The sequence below is a fragment of the Bos indicus genome, chromosome 8 (genome assembly GCF_029378745.1).
Source record: "Bos indicus isolate NIAB-ARS_2022 breed Sahiwal x Tharparkar chromosome 8, NIAB-ARS_B.indTharparkar_mat_pri_1.0, whole genome shotgun sequence".
NCBI classification, from domain to species: Eukaryota; Metazoa; Chordata; class Mammalia; order Artiodactyla; family Bovidae; genus Bos; species Bos indicus.
Window position 1 is genome coordinate 50,700,934 of NC_091767.1, and position 14,892 is coordinate 50,715,825.

At 39.1% G+C, this 14,892-nt stretch overlaps 1 protein-coding gene across 1 annotated transcript in view; it reads left to right on the top strand.

The window, feature by feature from the left end:
- The window catches only part of RORB (RAR related orphan receptor B), a 211,237-nt gene extending 197,195 nt beyond the window's left edge, over positions 1-14,042 (top strand). Inside the window, exon 10 of the mRNA XM_019966071.2 lies at positions 6,757-14,042. Within this exon, the coding sequence (XP_019821630.1) occupies positions 6,757-6,912 (156 nt within the window). The 3' untranslated portion in view covers positions 6,913-14,042. The remainder of the gene's footprint in view (positions 1-6,756) is intronic.
- The last annotated feature ends 850 nt before the right edge of the window (positions 14,043-14,892 follow it).

A 14,892-nucleotide genomic window follows, 5' to 3' on the forward strand; every position in this document is an offset into this window, starting at 1 on the left:
TGGTCATTCTCACTAAAGCTCACAAAAGAAATACATATATATTGGAGAAGGACATGTCAACCCACTCCAGTATTCTTGTCTGGAAAATCCCATAAACAGAGGAGCCTGGCAGGCTACAGTCCATGGGGTCACAAAGAGTCAGATACCACTGAGCAACTAAACATGTATATACATATATGGGCTTCTCTGGTGGCTCAGACAGTAAAGAATCTGACTGCTGGTTCAGGAAGATCCCCTAGAGAGAGGAATAGCTACCCACTCCAGTATTCTTGCTTGGAGAATTCTATGGACAGAGAAGCCTGGAGGGCCACAGTCCATGGGTCACAAAGAGTTGGACATGACTGAGTGACTATCACTTACTATGTATATATATGTATATGTATGTATATATGTATATGCATATATACACATATATTTTTAAGCCCCATATGACTAGGGGAGGCAGCCCATCTGTTCTCTGGGCTTCACTTTTTTTTTGTCTCCTAAATAAGGAGGTTGGACTGGATGGTCGTTAAGGTCCCTTCAGTATAACATTCTTTGACTCTAGAAGAGAAAAACAAAGGTTGCTTCTAACATCTTTTGCCTCCCAGTATTCAGTCCTGTGCAGTAGTTTTAAGGACTCTTTAGATGTTCTGCCACTACAATAAGTGAATAAATAGATTTCTCCAGGTCTTGCAGATTCAAATGAGTACTCTGTGCACTACAGTACTGAATTTAAGGTGATATTCTAGTCCCAAAGCATACACTGTTTATAAACCCCACATCCAGGGGTCAGCATTCCTATCAGGCTTTCTGTTTCTGGCAGAACAACAAAACTGCCATCAACAGAGAGCGGAATTTTTCTAATGCAGCAGTAGCAAGTTTCTAAAGAAAAGCTTATATGAGGGAAGGTTTACACAGCCCTACTTTACAGTGTTAATTGAGAGTTTTATCTGAAAGAAATCACTCCTAGTCACTCTCACTTTAGTAAGCACTATTAGGATACAGATTTAGGAAAAAAAAAAAAAAAAACAGCTGTGCTGACTCATAGATAGGGTCTATGGAGCAAGCAGACACTGATGGAGAGATCATTGAAAACTGCCAAGGGTCATTTACAATGAGTTTCATTGCTGTCTCAGTAAGATCAAGAGAGACTATGTCATGATTAATAATGGGATGTTTACTCCTGAAGCCTGCTTATTCTTTGTGGAGAACACTAGATGTCACATTAGAATTCCTAGCAGGTGGGCCTGGGATTCATCAGTTTAATCTTGAACAGCACAGTCTGTCCAGTCACCGCTTGAGTCCCTGCTCAGATGATGTGGCCTCATGGTCTGAGCCTCCCCATTCTCCTTCATATTTAGTTACTGCTGCTGCTAAGTCGCTTCTGTCATGTCCGACTCTGTGCAACCCCATAGACGGCAGCCCACCAGGCTCCCCCGTCCCTGGGATTCTCCAGGCAAGAACACTGGAGTGCGTTGCCATTTCCTTCTCCAGTGCATGAAAGTGACTAGGCTCCTTCGTCCATGAGATTTTCCAGGCAAGAATACTGGAGTGGGGTGCCATTGCCTTCTCTGCATATTTAGTTAGGAATTTGTTTTATATTTAATTTTTTGTACTTTATTAAACTACAACATACGTGCGGAAAGTTCTTAACTCATCAGTGTTTAGCTCAATGAATCATCACACAGTTAACATACCAGTGTAACCGCTGCCCAGGTTAAGACCAGGCACCCCAGAAGCCCTGCTCAGCTTTCCCCAAGTGGGATATACCCTGTAAAATAATGTAAGAAGAGGCAAGATTACAGAAAACAGTTCAACAGATCATCCAAGATTTCTAATTCCAAATCAATTCTCAAGAAACAGCTTTCTTAGGGAATAGTTTTCTACTTCAACCTACATGTATAATGAGTGTGTATTGTGTGCCAGATGCAGGGGAGGGAGCAAAAAATAATACACAGTCTTGGCCCATGAGTGCTTTCCTTGAGGAGTCCCTGAGAGAGATCAGATTATTTCAACTCATGTTAGTCATTTATAGTTTGCTGGCATACACCATAGGTCCCACACCCAGAAATTTTAGGGATTGTCTGTCAGACTAATAGTCTATAAGAAGGAGAGAGGTGGTCTTTGTTTGTTTTTTGGCTATTCCACAAGACATTCAGTATCTTAGTTCCCTGACCAAGGATGGAACCTGTGCCCCCTGCCACGGAAGCTCTGAGCCTTAAACCACTGGACCACCTGGGAAGTTCCAGAAGAGAGGTTTTGATGTTACTCCTCACTCATGAAGTTGCAAGTTGATGTATTGGTTAGGACTCTTGAGTTACAAGGAACAAGAACCAACTCCCACTAGGAAAAGCAAGAAGAAAATAATAAAACTAATGGAGAGAAATCTGATGGAACCTATGGTCAGAAATCCAGCCCCCTTTCAGGAAATGCTGGGACAAGAAATTGGGAAGCCTTCAGAATTCTTCATCTCACAAGTTTCTCTCTCTTTAGGTACCTGCTTTCTTCTTCTCCCTCTCTGAATACCAGTTTTCTCTGCTTCCTTGGTCTTGGTGAAATATGGCTAGCTCTTAGCTCCTTAGGTCACTACAAAGTAATTTAGAAAGTAAGTTGTTACATTTAGAAAGTAATTTGCTGGCTCTCCATCTGATTCCAGATTCCAATCCCAGCTGAACCAAGTGTCTGCTTCCACTTTAGTCAGCCATTCCCAGAGTAGAGAAAACATCCCATACAGCATGGATGTCAGGTGGAGTAAGGATGGTGGAAAAGTCTAGCCCAAATATCTAGATTTAGCTAAACAAAAACTCCAAAAAGAGTGAATGGAGAAGACAAATGGATGTGTAGCCTCACTGGGTATTTCCTGCCTTTATCAGTGCTTCTGCAGTTTCTTCTTCTTTAATCAAGCCATTATTGACTTCCTGCTTCATGTTGGAAGGCATCATGATGGCTTGAAAGCCCACATGAACACAATCTCTAGTTTTCACCTTTGTATGTTCCATTTGTTCAACATCAAATGTGCCAATTATAAAATTGTGGGTTTTCTCATAAAACCAACCTTTGGAAAGAAGCATAGGATTATTATCTCTTCTCAAAGAGCTATTTTTCTTCTTATAGACCCCTGTAGGTATAAGCTAAAGCTTCCTTCTTACAAGAAATGTTTATCATAAGAGAGTGAGATGAGTAGATGAGTGTGAAAATGCCTTTTTCTAGACCCTCTGTCTACTTCTGCCATGGGGATTATTTAAACATGATGAAATCTCATGATGATTTGAAATCAACTACCCCTTCCATCTCCAAGTGCTTTTAGATCACCACCCCAGCTATTTAAAAAGTTGTTGAGCCTTCAACTACTGCTGAGGCTTCTCTGAGCTCCTTTTGACATTGGGTTTCCCAGCTGCAGTACATAATATCTTCTCAACCCAGAGTTTGAACCCACTTCTCTTGTGTCTTCTGCGTCGGTAGGAGGATTCTTAACTACTGAGCCTCCTGGGGAAACCCCAACACACAATATGTGTGTGTATTCTCAGTCACTTGTCATGTATGACTCTTTGCAACCCCATGGACTATAGCCCATCAGGCTCCTCTGTCTGTGGGATTATCCTGGCAAGAATACTGGAGTGAGTTGCCATTTCCTCCTCCAGGGCATCTTCCTGACCCAGGGATCAAATCTGCATCTCCTGTATTGCAGATAGATTCTTTACTGCTGAGCCATCTAGGAAGCAAACATACAATATATAGAGAATCAATTTTGGTTGCTTGTTTAGGGGCTAAGCTGGTTTCTTGTCCTCCATGTTACTTGGCTGAACAAACATGACCTTGACTATTTCTTTCCTTGAGGGAAGCATTACAGTCATAGATGGCTTGTATTGACTCACTTAACCCTCACAACAAGTCTCTGAGATAGGGATTGTCATAATTGTCATCTGACAGATAAAGAAGCTAATAGGTTAAGTGACTTGTCCAAGATCATACAACTGTAAAGAGCAAATCAGGGATTCAAATGCAGACAGTCTGGCTCATTGAAAGCCCATATTTTTATCACTAGACTAATCCTCTTTATATAGTATTTGTGTTTTATAGGGAACTCAGGAAATTTCATTACTTGTCTCTCACCAAACTAATAGAACCAAGCAAATGAAACCTTCCCTCTCTAGATATGATAATTTCTTAACAGCCTCCAGAAAAGAAGCTAACTTGACACTCAGTTACCAGGACTATTTCTTACATGATAAAGAATTTGTCAATTTTTAAAAACAGCTGTAAATTTATAAGATTTGAATCTCTTAACAGTGCTTCTCAAAGTCTATTCTATGGACCCAGTGCACCAGTATCCTCAGGATATGTATTTCAAACATGAAATCTGAGCTCCCCATCTAGGTTTCATGAAACAGAATCCCTACAAGTGGATTGCAGTAATCTGCATTTTTAGGAAGCACCGAGCGATGCTTGTGCACACCAAAGATTGACAAGCATTACAGAGTTGCATCTGGGTGTTTTAGGAACTCCGCACATCATCAGTTCAACTGCAGATGATTATAGAAAGCTTTCAAAGCCTCTATGCATTCAGTAGCTATTTCAGGGAGAATTGTAATGTGTAAGAAGTTTTCCGAAATTGTTACAGTCTCCTTCTGTGTGAACCAGCTGGTTAAGAAAGCTTGAATAATTTCCCAAGGGACTCTAGTTAGTGGACATTTGTACACTCTTTACCTATGAAAATATAGAAAAGACACTGCTTTCCACCAGGATTCAAATCAAATCTTTCCGAATGTGATTCTGATTATCTTTCTTAAAATTCTTCCAAAGACCGTGAGACCTAGCATAACCTGACTATGCAGCCTCCCCAGCTTTATCCTTGAACATGCTCACCCACTGCTCCAGGGACACTGAACTTCTTTTAGTTCTAATACCACATATGGTCCTGGAACATATTATACACCCCCCAGCCCCAGCATCTGGTTAGCTCTCTCTCTCCCTTCAGAGCCCAGCTTCAATGGTCCTTTCTCCGAAGTGCCTACCTTACAGAAGTCAGAGCATCCTATTATCTACCACTTCTCCTAGCAGTGTTCCTCCATGGCACTCGCCACAGTTTTTCAGTCTGCTTTTGACTGTGTGGTCATATTCATCTGTCTTCTCACATAGATTATAAGCAATGACACTACTGTTTGTGAACTCTGGTGTCTAGTAGAAGTGTCTGCTACCAGTTTAAGTACCTCATAATGTTGAAAAGTCCTGATTCTCAGTCTAAAATTTAACATCCATTCTGTAAAGATTCTACAGTTGTTTTTTTTCCTTTTCATTTCTTTCCCTATGATTAAATAGCAGTGAACTGAAAATTCTGAACGCCAAACTTCTTTGTGTGTTCTAGATCCCTTTAATGAATATGTCAACAGCTCTAATCCTGGTGCTATTTTTAAATGGCTCATAGTGTGGTTATATAGTCATTAGTTGTTAAAAGGAAAGTTAATGAAAGAGTGGAAATTTCTGATTTTGAAAAGTCACAAAGTAACTAATTATCTATTTCCTCTTTTACTTCAAAGGCTGAAATGGTTTCTTATTATTGAATAGGGTAGGGAGAACGGTGAGCCTAATTGGTGATTAGATGGGTTTATTTTATTTCATCATTGCTTTCAAGTGTACCTTTGGTCAACTATATGAACCATCAAGCTTATCTTTTGTAAAAGTATTACCTATATGAGAGTATTTCTTATTCCCACAGTAATTTGATCACAATGATACATGGTTTTAAGCAATTTTGACACTAAATGATGGATTCTAAGTGTTTCAGAATTATAAGTGTGTTAAAAGCTAGAATTGTCCAGAACCTGATGACATATATAGCGTTAACAAACTGTGGGTATTTTAAATTATTAAAACACCGTCTTCTGGGTATTTAAATTTACAAAATTATATCTTACATGATACTAACATATCAAAACCTAACAGTTATAAGTGGATGTTCTCAAAAAAAAATAATAATAAGTGGATGTTCTCCCATGACTTTTTAAAACACCTCCCCAAGGAAGCTGAGTGCTAGTGACCTCCCAAATTCTCCCTTGATTAAATATAGGTTTCATCTTATGCATTAAAGTGGGAAAGGATTAGAGAGATAGTGGCAGGCTAGTGACCTTGACAGCAGAGCAGCCCAGATCATTGTGAATTACACCTCATATGATTTATGTTATACCTTTCTAACACTGTCATCTTCCAAATCTAAAAATCTGATATTCATGTTATAAAAATCTATGGGAAATGGTAGATAAGGATATTAGCTAATTGTGTTTCATGCCTACAGTATTCTTAGCACTTTCATATTAATTTCATCACTTGGTCTATACAACAACTCAATGAAATAGATGCTATGAATAAGTCCATTTTACAAATGAGAAAACTGAGACATAGAGGGTGTCACAGACATATAGCCATTTAGCTATTTTAGAACCAGGATTCCAACTTCGTCAGCCTGCCCGGCCAACACCTCCTCCTAATGATTAGACTAAACTCCCTTCCATACATACTTTCTATAAGAACAATGAACTAGGAAGCTTGGTCCTGCTTTCTTTCCTGCTCTTTATTTTCTCTTTAGAGAGTGGGGGAGGAAGGTGTTTTGTTTTGTTTTGTTCTAAAGGAGAAGCTGAAAGTGAGCCTTCTTTCTTTTTGAACATCTTTTTCCAAAGTCGGTTCCCTTCATCTGGGGCCAGGAAGGACACTGATTCAGGAGACCGAGCACTAATGAGCTTCCCTCTTTGTCTCTTTCCCTGTCTCTCCACTCTGCAGCTAATAGCCAAGATACCAACCATCACAGCAGTTTGCAACTTGCACGGGGAGAAGCTGCAGGTATTTAAGCAATCGCATCCAGACATAGTGAATACACTCTTTCCTCCGTTATACAAGGAGCTCTTTAATCCTGACTGTGCCACCGTCTGCAAATGAAGGCGACGAGCGAACTGTCTCATAGTCGTGGAATGCATCACCATTAAGACAAAAGCAATGTGTTCATGAAGACTTAAGGAAAACGTCACTACTGCAACATTAGGAATGTCCTGCACTTAATAGAATTATTTTTCACCGCTACAGTTTGAAGAATGTAAATATGCACCTGAGTGGGGCTCTTTTATTTGTTTGTTTGTTTTTGAAATGACCATAAATATACAAATATAGGACACTGGGTGTTATCTTTTTTTAATTTTATTCAGGTATGTTTGGGGAAACAACTGTTTATAGAATTTTATTGTAGATATATACAAGAACAGAGCAGTACTTTACATGATTACTTTTCCTGTTGATTGTTCAAATATAATTTAAGAAAATTCCACTTAATAGGCTTACTGATTTCTATGTTTTTAGATAGGTGATGCATGTATAAATTTGTAGCTGTCTTGGAAAGCACTGTGCAGGTATGTGATAAGTATATAATATCTGAGAATATTATATATGACTATTACTTATACACACACATGCACTGTGGCTTAAAATATCAAATATACTAGCAAAGGAGGTTCAGTCAGGCGCTCTTACGTTATTTACCTTCTGTGTTATATGTTACCTTTATGTTAGACAATCAGGATTTTGTTTTTCCAGCCAGAGTTTTCATCTGCAGTTAATAGCAGAATGGTACCAATTCAGAAATAAGGTGACAAAGGAATAAATATAACGCATGACCTCTGTAGAAAAACTCTGTTTCGATCGATGACATCAAAGCCTTGTCAAGATGGTACATATTGGGGAAAAAATTAACTATTTGGAGTCATTTTCCTGTTTTAAGAATTAGGCCACAGAAAACATTATGGAGTCCAGGGCCTTTTGACCAAAAAACAGATAGTTCCTATTTTTCACCAGGACACAAAAATCATCTTTTTTTCTTTGAATTTCAAGTTGTGAGAGGAACTTGATTTTGGTGCTTGTTGTATCAACAGAGAAATACAGTCAGTAGATTACGACCACCAGCAGTTTTTTCTAAAAAAATTGGAGTAAAAGAGCAAATCAGAACCCAGGGTCCTAATACCATTTCATGTAAACATTTTATCTCTTTTGCAAAGAAGTAGAAAGAGAATATACAAAGCAAAGAAGTAGTTCTTTATGTTCATTCTCTTTAATAAGTTTGTTTAAAAAAAAAAGCAGCAATAAATAAAGGGGGAGGCAGGACTTTCTATGTTCTTCTAGTCTGGGACCTCTAATTTTTTTCAACTACAAAATGTTATATTATAAAAATTTAGTAAAACCTTGATAGATTAGAATAAAAGATCTGTGTTATTCTGCAGAACAAATGCACCCCAAAGCCAAAACTATTTCTGGTGCCGTTTGAAATTGCATTATCCATCTACCCTGGGGTTATTCTTTTAGCAACTTTTAAAAGTACAGAATGCCAGAGTTGAGATCAGGATTAGACAACTTGGATTTCCTAGTACAAGATCTCACTTTTCCACTTGCTCTCCAATCAAAGTGATCACCAGAAAAACATAAATTCCAAGAAGCTTGTTCTGCCTGTGTTTTGGAGGCCTTGTGCCTTTAGTCTCATTTGATCCCAAACAAGAGTTTTTAAAAGGGATCTAGAGAGGAGCTTTGTGTATAAGACAGGGAAAATTATGATCTGTAAGTGTAGCCTGGCCATCAACTCATGAAGACCTGCCCTTATCTCATCTAACACTCACACACACACGCATATACACACACACAAATGCACACCTACTTTGTGAAGTTTCCATCAGTGGAAACATTGTTTTTAATCTTATGCTCTCCTGAAGTTGGATGGTTTGACAGCCATCTCCATGATGCCACAGCACTGCTCACTGATGATCAAACAGTAGTGTTCATCTTGTCTTTTAGAAAACAGAGCCTTTTCCCACCTCATGATTGATGAATTCCAAACCAATGGAGAAAAAAGGCTTTAAAATAATGAATCCCTTTCTCAACTACTGTTATATTCAATTAATTTAACTACACTGAACCAAATTACCTTCAGTGTCTAAGAAGACAGCTGTAGACTGCTTATTATGCTGCTACAGGGACTCAATTCTTTTTGGTGTAAATGTCACTCCTGTTAGCTCTTTGTATAAAGAATTAATTCCAAGAGTCATATTTCCTTCTAATGGAAAGATTACTTTACTGATTGCTAGGAAAACAGGGTAATGGAAGGCACTCAATTAAACCAAGCTGTTTCCAAATGCAATGTATGTTTTATGATTGGCTTGTGATAGGCAATGCTTAATGTGTCTACTTGGCGTTTCCCTTTGAGCTTTGAACTTATGTCAAACTTTGCTTTCATTGTTCAGTTGGACTAGTGTTTCCTATTGTCAGCCTGTAATTCCTGCTCAGTTGCAAAGGGAACCATTTGTTTCCTCCAATTTACCTTAGAGGATTTAAATTGACTCAATTGATGAAGTGGCTGAGAATTTTCCCTCCCTTGTCCCATGGGTGAGGTAGGAAAAAGATTGTTCCCCACATCTGCCTCAGGAGGTCCTGGATTTGAATTTGTGTTGTTTCCACTGGTGCAATCATTTCTTTGGGACGGCATGAACCTTTTGAAGCGAGGGGACAGGAAACAGCTAACAACTGAACCAGAACAAAACAGTGGAAACCAGTAGGCACTCAGCCCCTTGCAGTTGAGAAAAGAGATTTCCAACTTTTGCCACAGTTGCCAAATCTGTCCCGTGAAAGACAGCCAAGTCATGTGTTCAGTGGTAACCAAGTACCTTTAAAAGCTGCCCTTTGAATGTCTCCTGTGACTACCTCTGGAGGTATTTTGAAATTTTGGTTAACAACTTTCTTGACCACATGCAACCTTTGTCCCTTCCCCATGAAGACTCACAAGTGTTTGCAACACATTCATAATAAGGTGGGCACTGGAAGAAAGGACCCAGGATCTGTACTTTTCACTTCATGCTTCGTAAATGACAATCACTGCTTGATGCAGATGTTGCACTGTATCCACTCAGGGATGTTTTGTTTTGTTTTTAAAAAAGGTACACCAAGAAGTGGGGGGACAAAAAACAGGAAAATGACAATAAAATGTAAATGACACAAATTAAATATGCCAGTGAGAGAACCACTCTGACAAGGCTTTCGGACCAGTGAGGGGTAACTTCATGCTGTAAGCTGGATTTACTTCTGTTTGGACTTGCTGAAAAATTGCTCATGAGTAAGAACAACTTAGCTTCATTTTCTAAAATCTCCTAAGAGCCAAATGATCCAGTTGCCCCATTTATAGGAATATGTATCTCCCAGAGAACCCTGGCTTCCTATACAAGTCCTATACAAGTCAGTGGCATTCACCACCTGACAAGGGAGGTGACTTGTGGTCTGTGAAAAGAAAGGAAAAGTTTGGAGGGAACATAGGAGAATAACGAATTCCACATCTGGCCTAGCATCTCATCTCTAGCCCTACTGTCTGCGACTCTGGTCCTCTTTGTATTCCTTTTTCTGCAGCTCTTTTACCCCCCAAAGATTGAAAACTGAGGGTGGAGATGTATTTAACAAACAAACCCTTTCTGGATTTCCCTTGCTTTAAAAGTGTTTTCAGGAATCTGGACCACTGAGTAGGTAAAAACAGACAATACAGAGGTCTCTTAGGTAAACAGATTTCTTTGATAGAATCTAAGAGACTCTGGATATTAACAGTAGGTGCCAGGAGGCATTAGTTCATGTCCTATCACAGCTGCCTGCTCCACACACAACTTCCCAGCAGTCAAGCTAAACTGCTTGTAGAAAACCTTGCACATGGATAGTCAATTCACGTTCACTCTCTACAGTCCCATGTGTACCAGGCTTGACTGCAAAAGCAATTCTTATGTTCCAAGGACACAACTTAACAGCTTTTTTCAAAGCCATCAATCAGATGCAAATTATGTCAGTTTTGTTCTATATTCTGTTTCCATTTATCATAGAAGCAAGGAAAAATTCTACTGCTATTGGAAATTAGAAGAAATAACATTTTCCTGATTCCTTTCTCTCTTGAAGCTACTACAGTTGGCAGTAAGTTCAGACAAGGGCATCTGTGCCCTGACAGAACCACCGTTTAAGAGAACAGCAGTAACTTGAAAGTGTGCATCTGTAGTGACGCTTTGCACAGAGTCCCCTCTAACAAGAGCGGAAGTCCCACCATCTGCTTTAGATGAAGTGGTATTTGATTTTCTGTTCCCAACTGCTCATCCAAACAGCAATCTGATATGGGCAGCCACGTGCGTCTTTACACAAGAGTTGGCATTCTTTTGGGGTTGTTGGTAGAGGAGTATCTCAGGACCAGAGAAACATGTTTGTTTAAAGCTAAGGTTAAAAATTCAACAGTCTAAGAGGGCCAGGGAGTTGGTGCAAATGAGTGAAGCAGTCTGGTGGGAAGCTAGCAAGGAAATGCCCCAATGAAAAGGGGCATCCAAGAGTCAGCTAAAGCGGAAATATTGCTAAAGTTTCTAAATCTTATGCAATCTCTTGAGTCGTAAATGTCAGTTGATTCAAGGCTTAGTGCAGACCAAACATGTCTCGGAGCAGAAGGTGGTCACAACCCCTGAAACTCCAATGTTGGGGCCTATCTGACTGCAGCAAGTCTGAGCAGATACAACTCTGGGTGACATTAGAGTCAGGGGTTCAGGGGCAAGAGGTCTTGCTCTTCTGACACTTAATTTGGTTTCCATATTTGACTAGAGGATATAGTGAGAGGTCAGCTTTAAAAATGGCAAACAAATCTGAAAATGAAAATAATTTCATGATGGCTTGTAAAAGACATTGTTTTGCCCAAACTTTCAGCTTCATAGAGTCAGGTGATTAGATTTCTTGCCACTTTCTTGTTCTAAAAGTCCAATGCACAATTTTTATGCTTTTGAGTCTTGATGCGTTTCTTTAAATGTGCGGTTTCGTGATCTGCAAGTTCTTATTTTTCCCTTGGTTGTGTCTAAAGAGTTTATTCCACAGTCACAATCACGTAGTCCTCCATTGTTCTGAAGTGAGGGCCCATGGATTTCTTTGCAGTGGATAGGGGTTGTCTGTTTGTGCACTTTTTTCCTTAGCTGTTGAAATTCCTCCGAAGCGAATTGGCCATATAATCTTTGCCTCCTGCATGACTGTAAGCACGACCTCCAGTGGAGCAGACAGAGCAGCTCAGTGATTGTTCTTATGGCCAAAAATAAAGCACAAGTTTACTGAGATTGAATAAACCCAGGAGGGGGAAGCGCAGGGGATGTGCACCCTCACTGGGCAGCGTGATCCTTCTGTTAAACCATACTCTTCAGGCAGTGGCTGATGGAGGGCATATGCCTGCCTGGGTCATGACCGAACACAGACACACACTAGGTATGTCAGAGAAGCTCCGGACCACACCCCCAAGCACGGTACCGTCTGCTTCATCTGATTAACACACACATACACACACACACATGGGAATGAAAACTACACCTATAGAAAATTGAGTATGTATTGTAGAAATGTAGAGGAAAATAAAAATATTTTTTCAGATGTAATTACTTTTAATATATGCTTGTGGAAGGTCTAATATGATGTATGCTGTCTCTGTAATTTTTGCTGTAAATAACTGGAGACAGTGAATACACTGATTTTTCTATGTCTCTGTTTAAGCATAAGACTTTGTAACGATTTTTTTAGAGGGGGAAAAACCAACAAAGAGCAAATATGTACTTGCTTCCTTTCTGCGTGTTACGTACTTCTCAGAAACTGGTTGTAATGGTTTAAGCATCTTGATGGGTCATTGGTGTTAAGTGTACGCTTCCTTTTGTAAGACAGCTGAGAAAGGGACAGGGCTGTCAATTAAATCTGCTCCAAAGAATCTGTATTGAAGATTTCCCTAAGACCTGTAAACTCTATCTGAACCAGACATGAAAAAGGAAAGTTTTTTAAAAAAGAAAAAAAAATGCTGCCTGAGTAAGTCCTCTTTCCTTGTAGCAAATGGCTTAGTCCATATCCTTTCTGCACGGAATAGCTTAAGGAAAACAAACTCTGCTTTCTGATGAACAAAATATTTTTGTACACATTTATTTCGTATTAATAACCTAAGGTCAGATCACTCATTCGCTGAAGCCATAACTGACCTTTACCAAATAAATGTTGTCAAGAACCTGGGGGAGGGTGGGGGGAGACTGAGAGGGAGGAAAGTTGGAGGTGTCATGAGCTGTAACAACACAGGCAGGAGCAAGTCTGAGGAGTCTGATGCTTTTCCTGCATCCCAAACACAACTTTAAAAGGCTAATATTTTATGATGATTGATTTATAATAAAAAAGATATTTAGATTTAAATGAGACTTTCCAATATTTTTGAAATCCCTGACAATAATTCCTTGCTTTTAGGACTGAGAGAAATAATTTTCATGTATTTCCAACATTCAGAGATTTAATGTTTTTACCTGAGCTCCAGCCCACACGTGTCAAGTAGAGAGCAGAGGTCTGAGTTCTCCAGTGTTGAAACCATGTGGTGTGGGGCTTGGCTGTACCTACCAGCCGCCACTGCACCTGCGATGTGCAGCCTGCATCTCTTACCAGCACGGGTGTCATTGTTAGCAACGCATACAGCCTGCATTGCCAGACTATGTAAAATAAAAGTATTCACTCTAAAAAGCGTAATAATTATATTCTTTTTTTAAAGAAATCATGCCTCCTAGAGGCTTTGATTTTTCTGGAGCTTAACTTACATTATTACATGCATTATTATTGGCTGATAGGGGCAAAAGGCAAACTACAAATAAACCCAGTGACATACGTAGTTTTAAAATCTACACTTTTCTGGTCTCTCTCCTTGTTTAATATGTAAGCCCTAATTTCTGTGTACGTGAGTAAAACTGCAGCCTGAGTCATTTAGGAAGTAAGCATTGAGTTTTTTTATTATAAATATACTAGAATAAAACAGCACTCCCTAACAATTAAAAAAAAGAGTTTTATATTACTTTAGAATGTAATAGGTTTTTGTCCTTATTTTATGTCCTGTAAATTATTAGTTGAATACTGTTAGCATTCCCTGGATAATGCACACATGATTTCTGAATGTTTTCTGTAAATGACAATCAATGTTTATGAAGTTCCCTCCTTTAATGCTGAACAAAATTAAAAGAAGAAAAAGGAAAAAAGTCTGGCCTCATTATTTTCTTTTTCTCACACAGGAAACAAGGAGGCTGTAAAGTAGATAGATAGATTTGGCTTTGAAAATATTATTCCATGGGTTCCAACTTACAAAATTGCCCTTTTTTCCAGTAAATACTTTTTTTCCTGGAAAGGCTTGTGTCCTCATGGACCTAATCTGAGTTAGAAATGCTCATTGAGAAAAGACCCAGGCCTCATTCTAGCCAAACAGCTTACCAAGTTGCAATTAAGATAAGAACAACACCTCTCAAAGATAGCAACTAAAATAATGCTAACAGCCCTACTTTTCTAGAACTTTCATAAAACAAAGCCCCAGCTAGCTGATCATAAGCAACTCCTTTGCTGTTGAAATGTTATAGTACATTTGAAATAGATGGAAGTTTCCAGATAATAATTAATAATTAAGCCTCTCATCTGATTTTTTTTTAAACAAAGCATCACCAAAATCAACACTCACCAACATAGGAATGCTCTGATTCTTATTTGAAACTGTAGTAAGAAGTGATTGAGGCTAATCCCAGACTCACAATAATGTTTTTTAAAAAGCAGTTCTAAGAGATGACAGCGATTTTTCAGGTGCTCGGAAGCTGTTGCAGGTTGAGATCCCTAGAGCTGGCATGTTCTGAGAAATGTAGTTTAAGGCAAGATTTAATAGATTTTAAAACTAGAACCACTGGCCCATATGATAGGATAAGCATCCGAAAGCCTTTCTTCTATAGAGTCTCTCCCAACTTCAGTCTTTGAAATCAGCAGAAACCCTTGAAATATGTATGTTTCAACACATCCAGATCCCCTGTGGGAATCTTAACTCAAGATCATCCCAGATCTCTTGAAACA